The sequence below is a fragment of the Panthera tigris genome, chromosome A1 (genome assembly GCF_018350195.1).
Source record: "Panthera tigris isolate Pti1 chromosome A1, P.tigris_Pti1_mat1.1, whole genome shotgun sequence".
NCBI classification, from domain to species: domain Eukaryota; kingdom Metazoa; phylum Chordata; class Mammalia; order Carnivora; family Felidae; genus Panthera; species Panthera tigris.
Genome location: NC_056660.1, coordinates 72,861,809 through 72,876,115, shown reverse-complemented (window position 1 = coordinate 72,876,115; position 14,307 = coordinate 72,861,809). Strand labels below are relative to the sequence as shown.

The 14,307-nt window shown below is 39.4% G+C and overlaps 1 protein-coding gene across 2 annotated transcripts in view; it reads right to left on the bottom strand.

Moving 5' to 3' along the window:
• Nucleotides 1-14,307, bottom strand: part of LOC102956996 (basic immunoglobulin-like variable motif-containing protein) — a 79,922-nt gene that overhangs the window by 48,483 nt on the left and 17,132 nt on the right. For both annotated transcript variants that reach the window (XM_042979890.1, XM_042979880.1), the window contains exons 4-6: nucleotides 7,058-7,153; nucleotides 5,723-5,827; nucleotides 5,415-5,509 (exon numbers count right to left, since the gene is read on the bottom strand). In XM_042979890.1, the coding sequence (XP_042835824.1) occupies nucleotides 5,415-5,509; nucleotides 5,723-5,827; nucleotides 7,058-7,153 (296 nt within the window). The remainder of the gene's footprint in view (nucleotides 1-5,414; nucleotides 5,510-5,722; nucleotides 5,828-7,057; nucleotides 7,154-14,307) is intronic.

Genomic DNA, 14,307 nt, shown 5'->3' with positions numbered 1-14,307 from the left:
GACACGTTAAAAAGATGAAACGTAAGGCTGCATATGCCAAATGGCCAACGACAAATGCAAATAATCAGTCCTATAGCAATTAAGAAGTGGCACCTTAAGTGGCAGGGAAAGCTTCAGCAATATAGCAGGGTTTGTGCAGGATAACTGATTGTTGAGAAGGAAGACCAGAAAATTCCATGGTGGGAAGCGGATCAATTATCCTTCAGGAAATACACACAGAAAAAGAAATAGGGAGGCACCCGGGTGGCTCAGTCAGTTGAGCGTCCAACTCTTGATTTCAGCTCAGGTCATGATCTCATGGTTTGTGAGATGAGTCCTGCGATGTTAGCATAGAGCCTGCTTAGGATTCTCTCTCTCTCTACCTTTCTCTCTCTCAAAATAAATAAATAAACTTTATTTTAAAAAAAGAAAAAGAGGGGTGCCTGGGTGGCTCAGTCAGTGAAGCGTCAATTCTTGATATTGGCTCAGGTCATGATACCACAGTTCATGGGATCGAGCCCCACAATGGGCTCTGCACTGACAGTGTGGAGCCTGCTTGGGATTCTCTCTCTCCCTCTCTCTCTGCCCCTCCCTTGCTTGCTCTCTCTCTCTCTCTCTCTCTCAAAATGAATAAATAAACATTAAAAAAATTTTAATAAAAAATTTAAAAAAAGAAAAAAATAGGAGTCGAGTATTGTGATAGGGAACATGAAAATAGAAATAAAACCGTGAAAATATATTATTAAAATTCATTTGAAGAAATGGCAGCAATCCTACTCCCCATGCCAAGAAAAGGGGGTTGGGTCAGGGGAATAGGTGAATAGGTAGTTTATAACACTCCTCAGTGAAAAAGACTTCGTGTACATTGGAGGAAGTTTAAACATACGGGTAAAAATGTCTGTAGAGCCCAGTACCACACAGCCTAGATTATTAGGGGGCTGGTTAATCTACACATTGAATCATTAAATTAAAAAGTCATAAAGGACCCAAGAAATAAAATAAATAAAATAAATAAGATACAAACCCTCAAAAATCTGCAAATGAGAGTTTCTAATAAAAGTATGGCATAAAATCTTAAAGCTGGACAGGACATTTGGACAAAAGTTGCTTAAAATTCCAGAAGAGTGGTTCCTAAACCAACTGTCTCCGGGGCCCTATTAGTATTTTCTTACATTCCATTAATAAATAACGACATTTCTTAATTTGGGAATTTGATTAAATTTACATAACTGACGTTTCTGCTATACTCAGATTTTCTTTGATATCATATTCTTTCTGATATCACATTTCTTTCATATTATAATTCCTCTGAGTCTTCGTGATTCCCTTGATTTGCTTTAATTTTATTGACCTTTCTCTGCATAGAACCTGCCTCTCTATCTAGATGCTTGCTGATATTCATACAACAAAAATCCACGAACTTCTCTGATGAAATCCTCTTCTGATCCATAGGCAATAAGCAAGAAAAGAAATCCTGAGTCTCAGGCTGCTGTCTCCCGGGCCCCTCCTCATAATGCAGTCTTGGGACACCACCCTGAGAACTGTGTTATGGTATTTTTCCATTGTCTCAGACACATATGTGTGACATCCTCTCCATCAGTTCTTCCTTTATTTATAGAAAAGGTCTGCCAATTGCTGCTCTAGGTTAATGATTCACAGTGTGGACACATCCAAGTGGTTACACAAGACCTCTTGGGGCACAGAAACAAAATAGTAGAACATTTGCTTCTGTTTGTTGTCATACTTAGAAAAACTAAGCTCTACTAATATCTACTCTATGGATTGAGCATGCATGTCGCAAAAGGCCACATGTCACACACATGCAGTCCCCAGAGAAGAGTCAGAGTCCCACAGAAGAGGTGCTGGCTTACATCAGTAATTACTGCTTAATGAATAGAATCATTATTATACTTTGTAATAACGAGAAAATGACTGTTCAAATCTTTTGGGCCAGAAAACGATTCTACTTATTTTGCGAAAATAAACGTAAAGGTCTTAGGGCCAAATTATCCATTTTCTTTCACAAAAAGTCAAACGTCCCAAACCCACTCACTTATTTGATGACAATGACACTCCAGTAACACTGATGTCAATTACAGTCATCATGGCAGATGCTTTTTAAAAAAAAATATATTTTTTGGGGGTGCCTTGGGCAGCTCAGTTGGTTAAGAATTCGACTCTTGATTTTGGCTCAGGTCACAGTCTCACAGTTGCATGAGTTTGAGCCCCACATCGGGCTCTGCGCACTGACCACGCGGAGCCTGCTTGGGATTCTCCCTCTCTCCCTCTCTCTCTGCCTTCCCTGCTCCTGCTTTCTCTGTTTCTCTCTAAATAAATAAATAAACTTAAAAAAAAATTTACTTATTTATTTTTACGGGAGAGAGAGAGAGAGAGAGAGAGAGTACTCAAGTGGGGGAGGGTAGAGAGAGAAGAGGACAGAGGATCCAAGCAGGCTCCTGCTGACAGCAGAGAGCCTGATGCAGACACAAAGCTCAAACCTGTGAACCCTGAGATCATTGACCTGAGCTGAAGTTGGATGCTTAATCGACTGAGCCACCCAGGTGCCCCTGACAGATACTTTTCTTAAAAAGAAAAAAATGTAACAATCTAAAAATGAAACAAAACCCTGTGCTAAGGAGAAATAGAGCATTTGGGAGAAAAAATGTTCAGTAACATTTCTATTGGTATATAATTTTGTTGGTGAAAATGAGGTATGTTACTTATAAAAAATACTAGCCATATAATAGCTCTAAAATGTGCAAGGACCGTTAAAAGCAGCCAACACTAGGACCCACGGAGCAAGTGGTTAGGTTTGAGATCTGCAACCAGGAGAGCTGATCTGACACCTAAAAATATCACTCACTAGCTGTGTAACCCTGTTCAGTTTATTGAACTTTCTCCACATCTCAGTTTCCTCATCAGTAAAGGGGGGAATGATACATCTGTGCAGGACTGATATGGAATTAAAGCAAGTAAATCAGTACAGTGCCTAGCACAACTAAATTCCCACTAAAAGATGGTTTTACTACTATAAAGTCAGTGCTTTAAAACTAAGAAATAATAATATATAGTAAAATGTATCAAAAATGCCCTTCATTTAAATGAAACGAAAGTTTATACCATATGGGCAAGGTGACAGTGGTCAATGTGATATACCATATGATCATGGCCATGATAAACATCTTGTTTTACAGGCTGATATTATAAGCTATCAACACCATAAACTAAAGTACAGACCTGGCAAGGGTAAAATCTAGAACCAACATAATTAATATTATTTTCCTTTAACTTGAAGAGATAAGGTATAAGGTGTCTCTTTCCTAGAACAAAAAATATATACATTCTTAGGAAATGTGTCATCTGGCTAACAAGGAGAAATTACTAAATATTAGTAAAAAGTACATTAGGGAATACCAGAGTTACCAAAGATGTTCCTTACTTGTCAGTGCTGATGTGGCTCAGTCAGTTAAGCATCTGACTTTGGCTCAGGTCTTGATCTCATGGTTCATGAGTTCGAGCCCCACATTGGGCTCTCTGCTATCAGGACAGAGCCTGCCTTGGATCCTCTGTCCTGTTCTCTCTGCCCCTTCCCAGCTCGTGCTCTCTCTGTCTCTGTCTCTCAAAAATAAACATTTTTTTTCAAGTTCAAAATTAAGCCAATAATCTAAATGATATGGAAAACTCTCTATATATCCATAACCAGTACTACTCCTGGTTAAACAGTGCTTGGTTTAATTACTATATGCATATCGATGAATAAATCTGGTTTTAAAGAACAGATGTTGATCAGAATATACAAATTAATCACAGAAATATGATAATATCCATGGTATATTATTGTCTAAAGAATTCTGAGTTTAGGACTGTTTCATACAACATACATAAATGTGAAAATAAACACAAATATATAAAATACAAAGTTCTTAAACTGATACATCATTTTATCTTCCCTGTGATACATATACCCTACATCACCCTGCCAATGACATTACAAAAACACTGGTTAAAATATTGAAAAGATCGTTAAAATACGTAACTGATGCACTTCCAGAGATTAAAAAAGAGATAAAAATAGATCTTAAGAAGGCTTTTGTCCTGAGAGTTTCTGCTAAGCCCCATAAAATTTAACGTACTTCAATGGCTGCAGGAAGGATGCAGGAAGTAAGCCTGGGGTTGCCCAGGATGGAGAGGGAAGGAAACCAGAATATGTCACCCAAAATATGCCTCTTTGACATAAAAATTATTTTGAGCTGAAGGCAATTAAGAAGCCACAAATGCAGGAAAAGCTCTCTCAACCCGCCCCCTCCCAACCTAAAGGATGTAAATTTTTCTTTTACTGGAGACAGACTCTTAGCCCAGAGATGGCACCAGAGGAACCTGCAAGCAAATCTTACTCCATTAGTGCCTTCCCAAAAATGTAACCCTCCCACAGTCTGCTGTCCTGGGACACTGAAAACGGCTTCCCTTTGTCCTGTCACTTCTTTACAAAGGTAATTGTTCTTTGTTGCAGAGGGTAAGTAAGCTGTCCTAAGCCACCACACTGAGTTACTTTTCAGTGAGGTTTCTCCCACCTCAAGTTGTTCTGTAAACATTCATAAACTGGCTTTCTCTTGTTAATCTGTCAAATATAACTAGCATATAACTAAACAATCCTTAAAATCAATTACTCTTGGGGCACCTGGGTTGCTCAGTCGGTTAAGCGTCTGACTTCAGCCCAGGTCACGATCTCGCAGTCCGTGAGTTCGAGCCCCGCGTCAGGCTCTGGGCTGATGGCTCAGAGCCTGGAGCCTGCTTCTGATTCTGTGTCTCCCTCTCTCTCTGCCCCTCCCCCGTTCATGCTCTGTCTCCCTCTGTCTCAAAAATAAATAAAACGTTAAAAAAAAAAAAAATCAATTACTCTCTGTGATAGCCAAGACTATTCTATCATGGAACTTTGTCACTTTCAAAGTCCGTTGTCCTGTTATTAGATGTTATTATGTAGGCCTATCATAAAATATTCTACAATCTTGGCATTCCTTTTTAGGAAGAGGAGCTACAAATTCCATGTTTCTTCCTGAAAGAGTTTTATCAGCATGCGTACGCACGCACACACACACACACACACACACACACACACACCCCACAGGCCAAATAATACAAATAATGTGTTGAAACAGTGTTTAGGACATGTTTCAAAACTCTAAAAGTTCTACATGCAAACAGGAGGACAATTAAAAATATTCACCGGTGTATGGGAAAGCACCCTACAGATCTCTATTACAATTTCCCCCTTGGATAAAGACATATAAGAGTAAAGACCATGTTCAGGGTTTACAGAACACCCCATTAATCAAATCAGCCAATCTTTGTGACGGATCCTAAAGTGTGTGTGTGTGTGTGTGTGTGTGTGTGTGTGTGTGTGTGTGTGTGTAAAAATCTTCCATGTGTTTACCTACCAGTTTCTCCGGCTGTTTTATTCTTCCCATGAGGCTTATATAGAACGTACGAGCATCCTTTTACGTGAAAGTGGTCATTAATTTGTCTAAACCATCTGCAAATGACAAGAAAATGTGCTCAAGCAATATTTCCATAGCACAGATAACATCAATGCCATTCCAGAGAAATTCGGGCAGCACCCAAGTTTGGCATATCCACTAGCAGTTGGGGCCCAGCAGCTGGAAACCTGGTCTACAATCCACTGCTACAGCACTGCTATTTTACAGAACTAGAAATAAGGTATTGTCTGTAAGTGAGGACTTCATACCTCATAAGTGTTGTATTTCCAGTGAAAGGGCCGAACCTAATATCTTCAAATGGAGGTTGAAAGCCCAAAATATGTAAAGCTTCTTCTTGGGTAACAGGTGGCAGACTAGAAAAGAAACATTGCCTTTCATTTTGCAGTTCCAATCGCATGCAAATGATAACCTGTCTCAACATTCATATGTCCATCTGATTTGGTTTTTGTTTTGTTGTTGTTATTATTTTTTTGTTTTCTTCTTTTTTTTTTTTTTAATTTACACCTGAGTTAGCACAGAGTGCAACAATGATTTCAGGAGTAGGTTCCAGGGATTCATCCCTATGTGTAACACCCAGTGCTCATCCCAACAACTGTCTTGCATCTGATTTGTAAACAATTTTACTAATACAGGTGACCTTTGAACGATGTGGGTTTGAACTGAGCACTTACACACAGATTTTTTCTTTATAAATTCAGTGCAGAACTATAAATGTATTTTCTCTTTCTTAATGAATTTCTTAGTAACATTTTTGTTCTCTAGCTTACTTTATTGTAAAAATACAGCATATAATACATACAAAATACTACATACAAAATATGTGTTCATCTACTGTTTACTTTATTGGTAAGGTTTCTGGTCAACGGTAGACTGTTAGTAGTTAAGTTTTGGGGGAGTCAAAAATAATATGTGGATTTTAGACTGCCCTAACCCCTGCATTGTTTAAGGGTCAACTGTATTTTTAATGTTTATTTTGTCACAATAATGCATACTTACTTTTTTTTAATTTTTTTTTTTACCGTTTATTCATTTTTGAGAGACAGAGAGAGACAGAGCATGAGCGGGAAGGGGCAGAGAGAGGGAGACACATCTGAAACAGGCTCCAGGCTCTGAGCTGACAGCACAGAGCCTGACGTGGGGCTCGAACTCACAAACTGCGAGATCCTGACCTGAGCCGAAGTCGGACGTTCAACCGACTGAACCACCCAGGCGCCCCAATAATGCATACTTATTATTTCCAGCTAAAGGCTTATAAAAAATAGCAATTTTCTTCTCGATTTATGAAAAATCTATTTTTAAAAATGTCCAATTATAAGAGCGCCTGGGTAGCTCAGTTGGTTGAGTGTCTGGCTCAGGTCATGATCTCAGGGTCATGGGATCAAGCCCTGTGTGGTGCCTGCTTAAGATTCTCTCTCTCTCTCTCTCTCTCTCTCTCTCTCTCTCTCTGCCCCTCACCCCACTCTAAAAATAATAAAAATAAAAGAAATAAAATATTTAAAAAGAAATCTTCAATGACAGAAAAAGCAATACAAAGTAACTTTGGAATTTGGAGTTTAGGGATACCACTAAATTAACATACTTACTTTCCAGCTCCTATTGTGCTGTACAAGAAATTCCAACAAGAAATTAATGAGGAGATGCCACAAGAAGTCTTATATTGCGGTCGGCTTATGCAGTACCTGAGAAAACAAAACGTTGCTTTCTTCACTTGAATGAATACAAAATATGCATACAGAAATATAACACTCATGGCAACTAAATGTGTTAACATAATGAAAACTTCTCTCATTAAAGCCAAGGTAAAATCTTTACTCCCTTAAGATATTTTGTATTTATTAAACATACCAGAAATGCATGCACAGCAACAATAAACCATCCAGTTTAATACAGTTAGCTAAGTTTAACCACTAATTAAAGTAGATGTTCTCCAAACCAATGGAGAAAAATAATGATATATAAATGCAGATACCAACTACTAAAATTTCAGCATAAGTTACTAGTTGAGCTGCATACAGGATTATTTGCAACTTCAAAAATACCGGAGAAATGAAACAAAGCATTGTCCCCATGTATCAACTTTTCAGAGATTTTTCAACTCAGACTACAAAACATCCATTTATCACCCACTGTGTCCAACTAAAACCAGCAGCTCCATTGTCACAGAGAATTTTTTCTTTTTAGAATTTTATTTTTTAATTTTATTTATTTATTTATTTATTTATTTATTTATTTATTTGAGAAAGAGAGAGCACGAGCTGGGAAGAGGCACAGAGAGACAAAGGCAGAGGATCAGAAGCAGACTCCACACCGACAGCAGAGAGCAGATGCGGGGCTTGAACTCACGAGCCGTGAGATCATGACCTGACACAAAGTCCAAAGCTTAACCAACTAAGCCAGCCAGGCACCTCGTATCACAGACAATTTTAAAATGTAGCACAAAATCCTTCCATACCACAATTTAATTGCACTGACTAATCCAGACAATTTTCCAAACAGTCATGTGTCAAGAGAAGTGACTACAGCTAACATGAACAGAGAAGAAAAGAAGGAGACTATTCAATTTTTAAAAAAAAAAGAAAGAAAGAAATAGTGGGGCGCCTGGTGGCTCAGTCAACTAAGCGTTTGACTTCAGCTCAGGTCATGGTCTCACAGCTTGTGGGTTTGAGCCCTGCATCAAGCTCTGTGTTGAGAGTTTAGAGCCTGGAGCCTGCTTCAGATTCTGTGTCTCCCTCTCTCTCTCTCTCTCGCCCTCCCCGGTCATGCTCTGTCTCTGTGTCTCTCAAAAATAAATAAGCATTAAAAAAATTTTAAAAAAAATAGTATTGGGTTTCAAATTATTTCCCTAACTGCTTTTTTTTTTTTTAAGTAATCTCTATACCCTTGAAGCTCAAACCCACAACCCTGAGATCAAGAGTCACAGGTTCTACTGACTAAGCCAGCCAAGCACCTCTCCCAACTGCTTTCTAATGAAGGTGCTAATAGTAGACAAAACAAAAAGGAGAAACAAGATTTGTCATCACTAAACACAGTTTTGGTATTACCTTACAATTAATTACAAAAAGGGGGGTGCCTGGGTGGCTCAGTTGTTTAAGCATCTGACTCTTGATTTCGGCTCAGGTCGTGATCTCACGGTTGTGAGACTGCACTCCTCCTTGGGCTCTGAGCTGACTGAGGGGCCTGCCTGGGACTCTCTCCCTCTCTCTCTGCCCCTCCCCATGCTTGTGCATATGCTCAAGGGCGCATATGCTCTCTCTCTCTCTCTGTCTCGAAATAAAAATATTTTAAAAATTAATTACAAAAAGAAAAATTGCAGGTGTATGTTTATTTGTATATGTGCATATAATATGCATAATGCACATACATAAGTCAACAATGACCCTTGTATCTACAGGCTTAAGATACAAAAGATGATTATGGTTACTAAACTATACGGTTATTATATAGCCACATAATACAGGGATTGTTATGGATTGAACTGGACCCACCTAAAAAAGATACACTGAAGTCCATGGGGCATCTGGGTGGCTCAGGCAGTTAAGCATCCAACTCTTGATTTTGGCTCAGGTCATTATCTCATGGTTTGTGAGACTGAGCCCCACATTGGGCTCTGCACTGACAGCATGGAGCCTGCTTGGGATTCTCTCTCTCCCTTTCTCTCTGCCCCTCACCCACTTGCAAGCACGTGCTCTCTGTCTCTTCTCTTCTCTCTCTCTCTCTCTCTCTCTCTCTCTCTCTCTGAAAATAAATAAATAGGGGCACCTGGGTGGCTCAGTTGGTTGAGCGTCCGACTTCGGGTCAGGTCATGATCTCACAGCCCATGGGTTCGAGCCCCGCATCGGGCTCTGTGCTGACAGCTCAGAGCCTGGATCCTGCTTTGGATTCTGTGTCTCCCTCCCACTCTGCCCACCCCCCTCCCCCCCGCCACTCATACTCTGTCTCTATCTCAAAAATAAATAAACATTAACAAGTTTAAAAATAAATAAATAAATAAACTTTTTTTTTTAATTAAAAAAAGATACGTTGAAGACCTAACCACAGGTACCTATGAATACAATCTAATTTGGAAATAAGGTCTTCACTGATAAAATCAAGTTAAGATGAAGTCATACTTGAGTAAGGGTGGGCTCTTAATCCAAGATGGCTGGTGTCCTTATAAAAAAGAAAAAAGGGACATGCAGAGAGGAGAGTGCCGTGTGAAGACCCAAACACATGAAGGGAAAACTCAGAGACAGAAGTGTCGCAGCAGCAAGCCTAGGAATGCCAAGGACCGCCAAGGCACCAGAAGCTAGGATGAAGCAGAGTCTAGCCCTCAGATTTCAGAGGGAATGTGGCCCTCCCAACAGCTTGGGCTCTGACTCTCGACCTCCAGAACTATGAGCCAGTTCCTGTTGATTTAATCCAGCCAGTTTATGGCACTTTGTTATGGTAGCTCTAGGAAACTCATATGCTAATCATCATCCAGGAAACACTACAAACTGCTTTACATCCACAAAAGCAAAAAACCCTGAACACATTATGAATGGTTTTGTTTATAGCTATTTGCAAGGCTGTTTAAAAAAGAACTCCTACCCACAGAAATGACCCTGACTTGAGAAAGTGTTGGCGTTACAGGGCTCTCATATTTCAAACTCAGAAGCTAACTTCCATAAGAGCTCATGTATTCATAGCTACCACCTACATTCTGTTCTGCAACTAAATTTCCAACAAATGGACTTAGCAGTCACCATGACTTGTTTCCTGATGCTTTTCCATTCCTTATTTTTTCTCACCAGGTATCTTGGGTGGTTGACATTCCTTGTTGAGTGGCTAAGAGCTCATGGCCATTGCAGTCACTCAATTCTTGCATGACTGGGAATCTGTTGCTTCCATACTTGAATGACAACATAAATAGGACACTTGGGTGACTTTTTCTCTCCTGAGGAACATGATTCCACTGTAGCCTGAGAGCTAGTACTGCCATGATGTGAAGACCGAGGCCAAAGGGGTAAATTCCCTTTGTACTGGTTTTGCACTGTATACCCATGACTCCTTATGCTTGAACTCCAGTAACTCCACCAGAACATGCCTTGGTGCTGATCAATCTGTATCGGTTTTCCTTTCCTGGGACACAATTTACAGTTTTATATCTGCAGACTCTAGCTTTTCCTTCTTTTGGGAACGTTCCTTCCGATTGTGTCTTTCAATATTTTTTTTTTTCTATTTGTTCTGATCTCTTTCTCTGGAATATCAGTTAGTGATATTTGGAGCTTCTGTCTGTTACCCATATCTATCTGTTGTTGTTGTTGTTGTTGCTGTTTTTAACAATTTTATTTTTAAGTAATCTCTACAGCCAATGTGAGGCTCAAACTCATAACCCCAAGATCAAGATTCATATGCTCTACCTACTGAGCCAGTCAGGCGCCCCAATATTTATCTGTCCTTTAATCATTTTTATATCTTTGTTCTTTTCCATTTGGGTTTTGTGCAATTTCCTCACACTGACTCACCATTGACTTAATTATGTTTTTCACTGGGTTGGGTTTTTTTTCCTGCTTCTAATGTGGTTTTCACCTGTGCAATGACTTTGTCCTCCACTTCTTTCTGTGGGCCTGTCAATTATTTCCCCTTCTGTAGTCATATAATCTCTTCTTTGACTTCATTTTGAAAAATTGTATGAATTATAACTTTTTTGATATAAAGGGCTTATTGTCAATTTTAACTTTATTTCCTTGAATAACTCTTCCAAAGATGTATATGCTTTCCACAGTTGCCTGGTTTTATTTGCAATTTTTATACACATATATCAAGTTGCTTCCTCTGTCTTTCCTCATCCTTGAATAGGGCCGATTATCACTGAAGAGTTGTTTGCTGTCTTCAACACCCCATCGTCAAATTTGTCAAGTCTGCCCCTCATTTTTGTTTTGTTTTTTTTTTATAATTTTGGTAAAGACACATACCATAAAATATACCATCTTAACCAGTTTTTAAGGGTACAGTTGAGTCATGTTAACTATATTCAGTGTTGTGAAAGAGATCTCTAGAATGTCTCCATATTGCAAGACTGAAACTCTACACCCACTGGACAACACCTTTTTCCCCTCCCCCCAGCCTGTGACAAACACCATTCTACTTTCTGCTTTTATAAGTTTGACTACTTTATACTTCATATAAATGGAATCATACAGTATTTCTCTTTTTGTCACTGGTGACCACCATTCTACATTCTTTCTCTTTCATTTTGACAACTCTTAAGTACCTCTTTGTAAAATGGAATCACACATTATTAGTCTTTTTGTGTCTGGCTTATTTCACCTAGCATAATGTCCTCAAAGTTCATCCACGTTGTACCGTGTGTCAGAATTCCTTCTATTTTAAGGCTAAATTAATATTCCATTGTGTATATATACCACATTTTCTTTATTCCTTCAACTATCAATGGACACTTGGGCTGTTTCCCCTTCCCAGCTATTGTGAATAACGCTGCAATGAACACAGTATGCAAATATCTCTTCAAGATCCTGCTTTCAATTCTTTTGGATATATACCCAGAAGTGGGATTACGGGATCATATGGTATCTTAGTCAGCTCAGGCTGCTATAACAAATTATGACAGACCTAGTGGCTTCAACAACAAACAATTATTTATTTCCCATAGTTCTAGAGGCTAAGAAGTCCAAAACTGAGGTGCCAACGAATCTAATGTCTGGGGAGAAACTGCATATGGCTATCCTCTCATTGTGTCCTCACACGATGGAGCAGAGACAGAGGAGGAAGCAATCTCCCACTTCCTGTCCTTTACAAGGCACAAATCCCATTCATGGGGGCTCCCCCTTCAGGACCCAATCACCTCCCAAAGGCCCCATCTCTTAATACCATCACATTGGGGGTTAGGATTCCAATATATGAATTGGGGGGAGACACAAACATTCAGCCACAACACACATTCTATTTTTAACTTTTCAAGAAACTTCCACACTATTTTCCATAGGGGCTGTACTATTTTAGATTTTTATATTCCTACCGACAGCACACAAAAGTTCTGATTTCTCCACATTCTTGCCAACAACTATTATTTTCTGGCTTTTTTCATAGTGGCCATCCTACTGGGTATGAGGAAATACCATATTGCAATTTTGATTTGCCATTTCTCTGACAATTAATAGTGTTGAGCATCTTTTTGTATGCTTGCTGGCCATTTGCATATTCTTTGGAGAAATGTCTGTTCAAGTCCTTTGCCCATTTTTTAATTGGGTTCTTTGGTACTTTTGTTGTTGAATTGTAGGAGTCCTTTACATATTCTGGATATTAACCCCTTATCAGATGTATGATCTGCAAAATATTTTCTCCCACTCTGTAGGATGCCTTTTCACTTTGTTGATGGTTTTCTTTGATGCACAGAAGTTTTAAGGCTTGATATGATTCTATTTGTCTATTTTTGCTTTTGCTACCTGTGCTTTTGGTGTCATATCTCAGATATCGTTGTCAAATTCAATGTCATGAAATTTCCCCCTAAGTTTTCTTCTAGTTTCATAGTTTTAGGTCTTTACATTTATGTCTTTAATCTATTTTGAGTTAATTTTTGATAAGCAGGGTCAAGTTCATTCTTTTGCAGGTGGATATCCACTTTTCCCAGCAAGATTTGCTGAAGAGACTGTCCTTTCTCTATTCCGTGGGCTTGGCACCCTTACGGAAGATTGTTTGCCCATTTACACGAGTGCTTCTCTCTGGGCTTTCTATTCTGACCCAGTTGTCTACATATCTGTCTTTATGCCAAGATCACACTGTTTTGATTATGTAGCTCTGGGAGGTTTTGAAATCAGGAAGTGGGTGGCCTACGTTCCACTCTTGCCATCACTACCTTCCCAGCAATTCACTAGAGGCACTGTCCTTAGCTAGAAATTAGGAAGTAAAATAGTCCAGTAGCGATCAGATGAGCAGGATGTCTCCTTCCACAACCCCTACCTGCATTTCTGTAGTGCTGAACTGGATCTCCATCAAGAACTCTGATGTTCCTCCCCTGGTGCAGTGGCTCACACCCCTAGTCTAACCAAAGGGTCACCGGATGGTTTCAGGACTGCCACATGAACTTTAGGGAAACCTGTACCATTTGAGGCTAATAGTAGTCTTTGCAGTTCTTGGTGTCCTCTCCCTGTTGGTCCAGAGTGCAGAGGATTTGAGAAGCATGTATTAGAGACTATGGTTTGGGGATATTGTTAATTCTTTGTTTCAGGGAAGATAAGAGTTTTCCCCTATTTTTTATTTTCTTGTTATTGTTTCCATGGGTTTGAGGCATAGAGGCCAAGAGCAGGCCACCCCAAGATGGGTCGCTTTGACATGAACATTATTTTGAGTTGAAAGCAATCCAAACCCAGCAGATTCAGAAAAAGCTCGTTATCCCCCCTCCCCCATCAACTGCCTGCTTTACCAGGAAGAGAGCTATTAACCAGAGACTCCCCTTTACCTGAGAAAGTTACCTGCATAATAGGGTAATTTTTGTTTTTCAAAACATCTCCTTTCATCTCCCTACTAATAGCCTTCCTCCTCTTATCCGCAGACTCCTACCCCTCTCTTTAGCTCACATAGCCTTCATGTTACCTCAATGTCTTTAGAATTTCCATGTCTGTGTGAATTCCCTGTACATACGTTGATTTTCTCCTGTTAATCTGTCTCATGTCAATTTGATTCTAAGTCCATCTAGAAGAGCCTGGAAGAGCAGAGGAAAGCTACCTCCCCAATAGAGAGAAGGAATGGAGTAAACAGACCTTATTCTGTCATATTTAAATCTCCAACTTCTATTCAAAACACCTCTTCACAAAGTCTTAGGGTCACTCCTAGGCACCCTTAAGATTTTCCA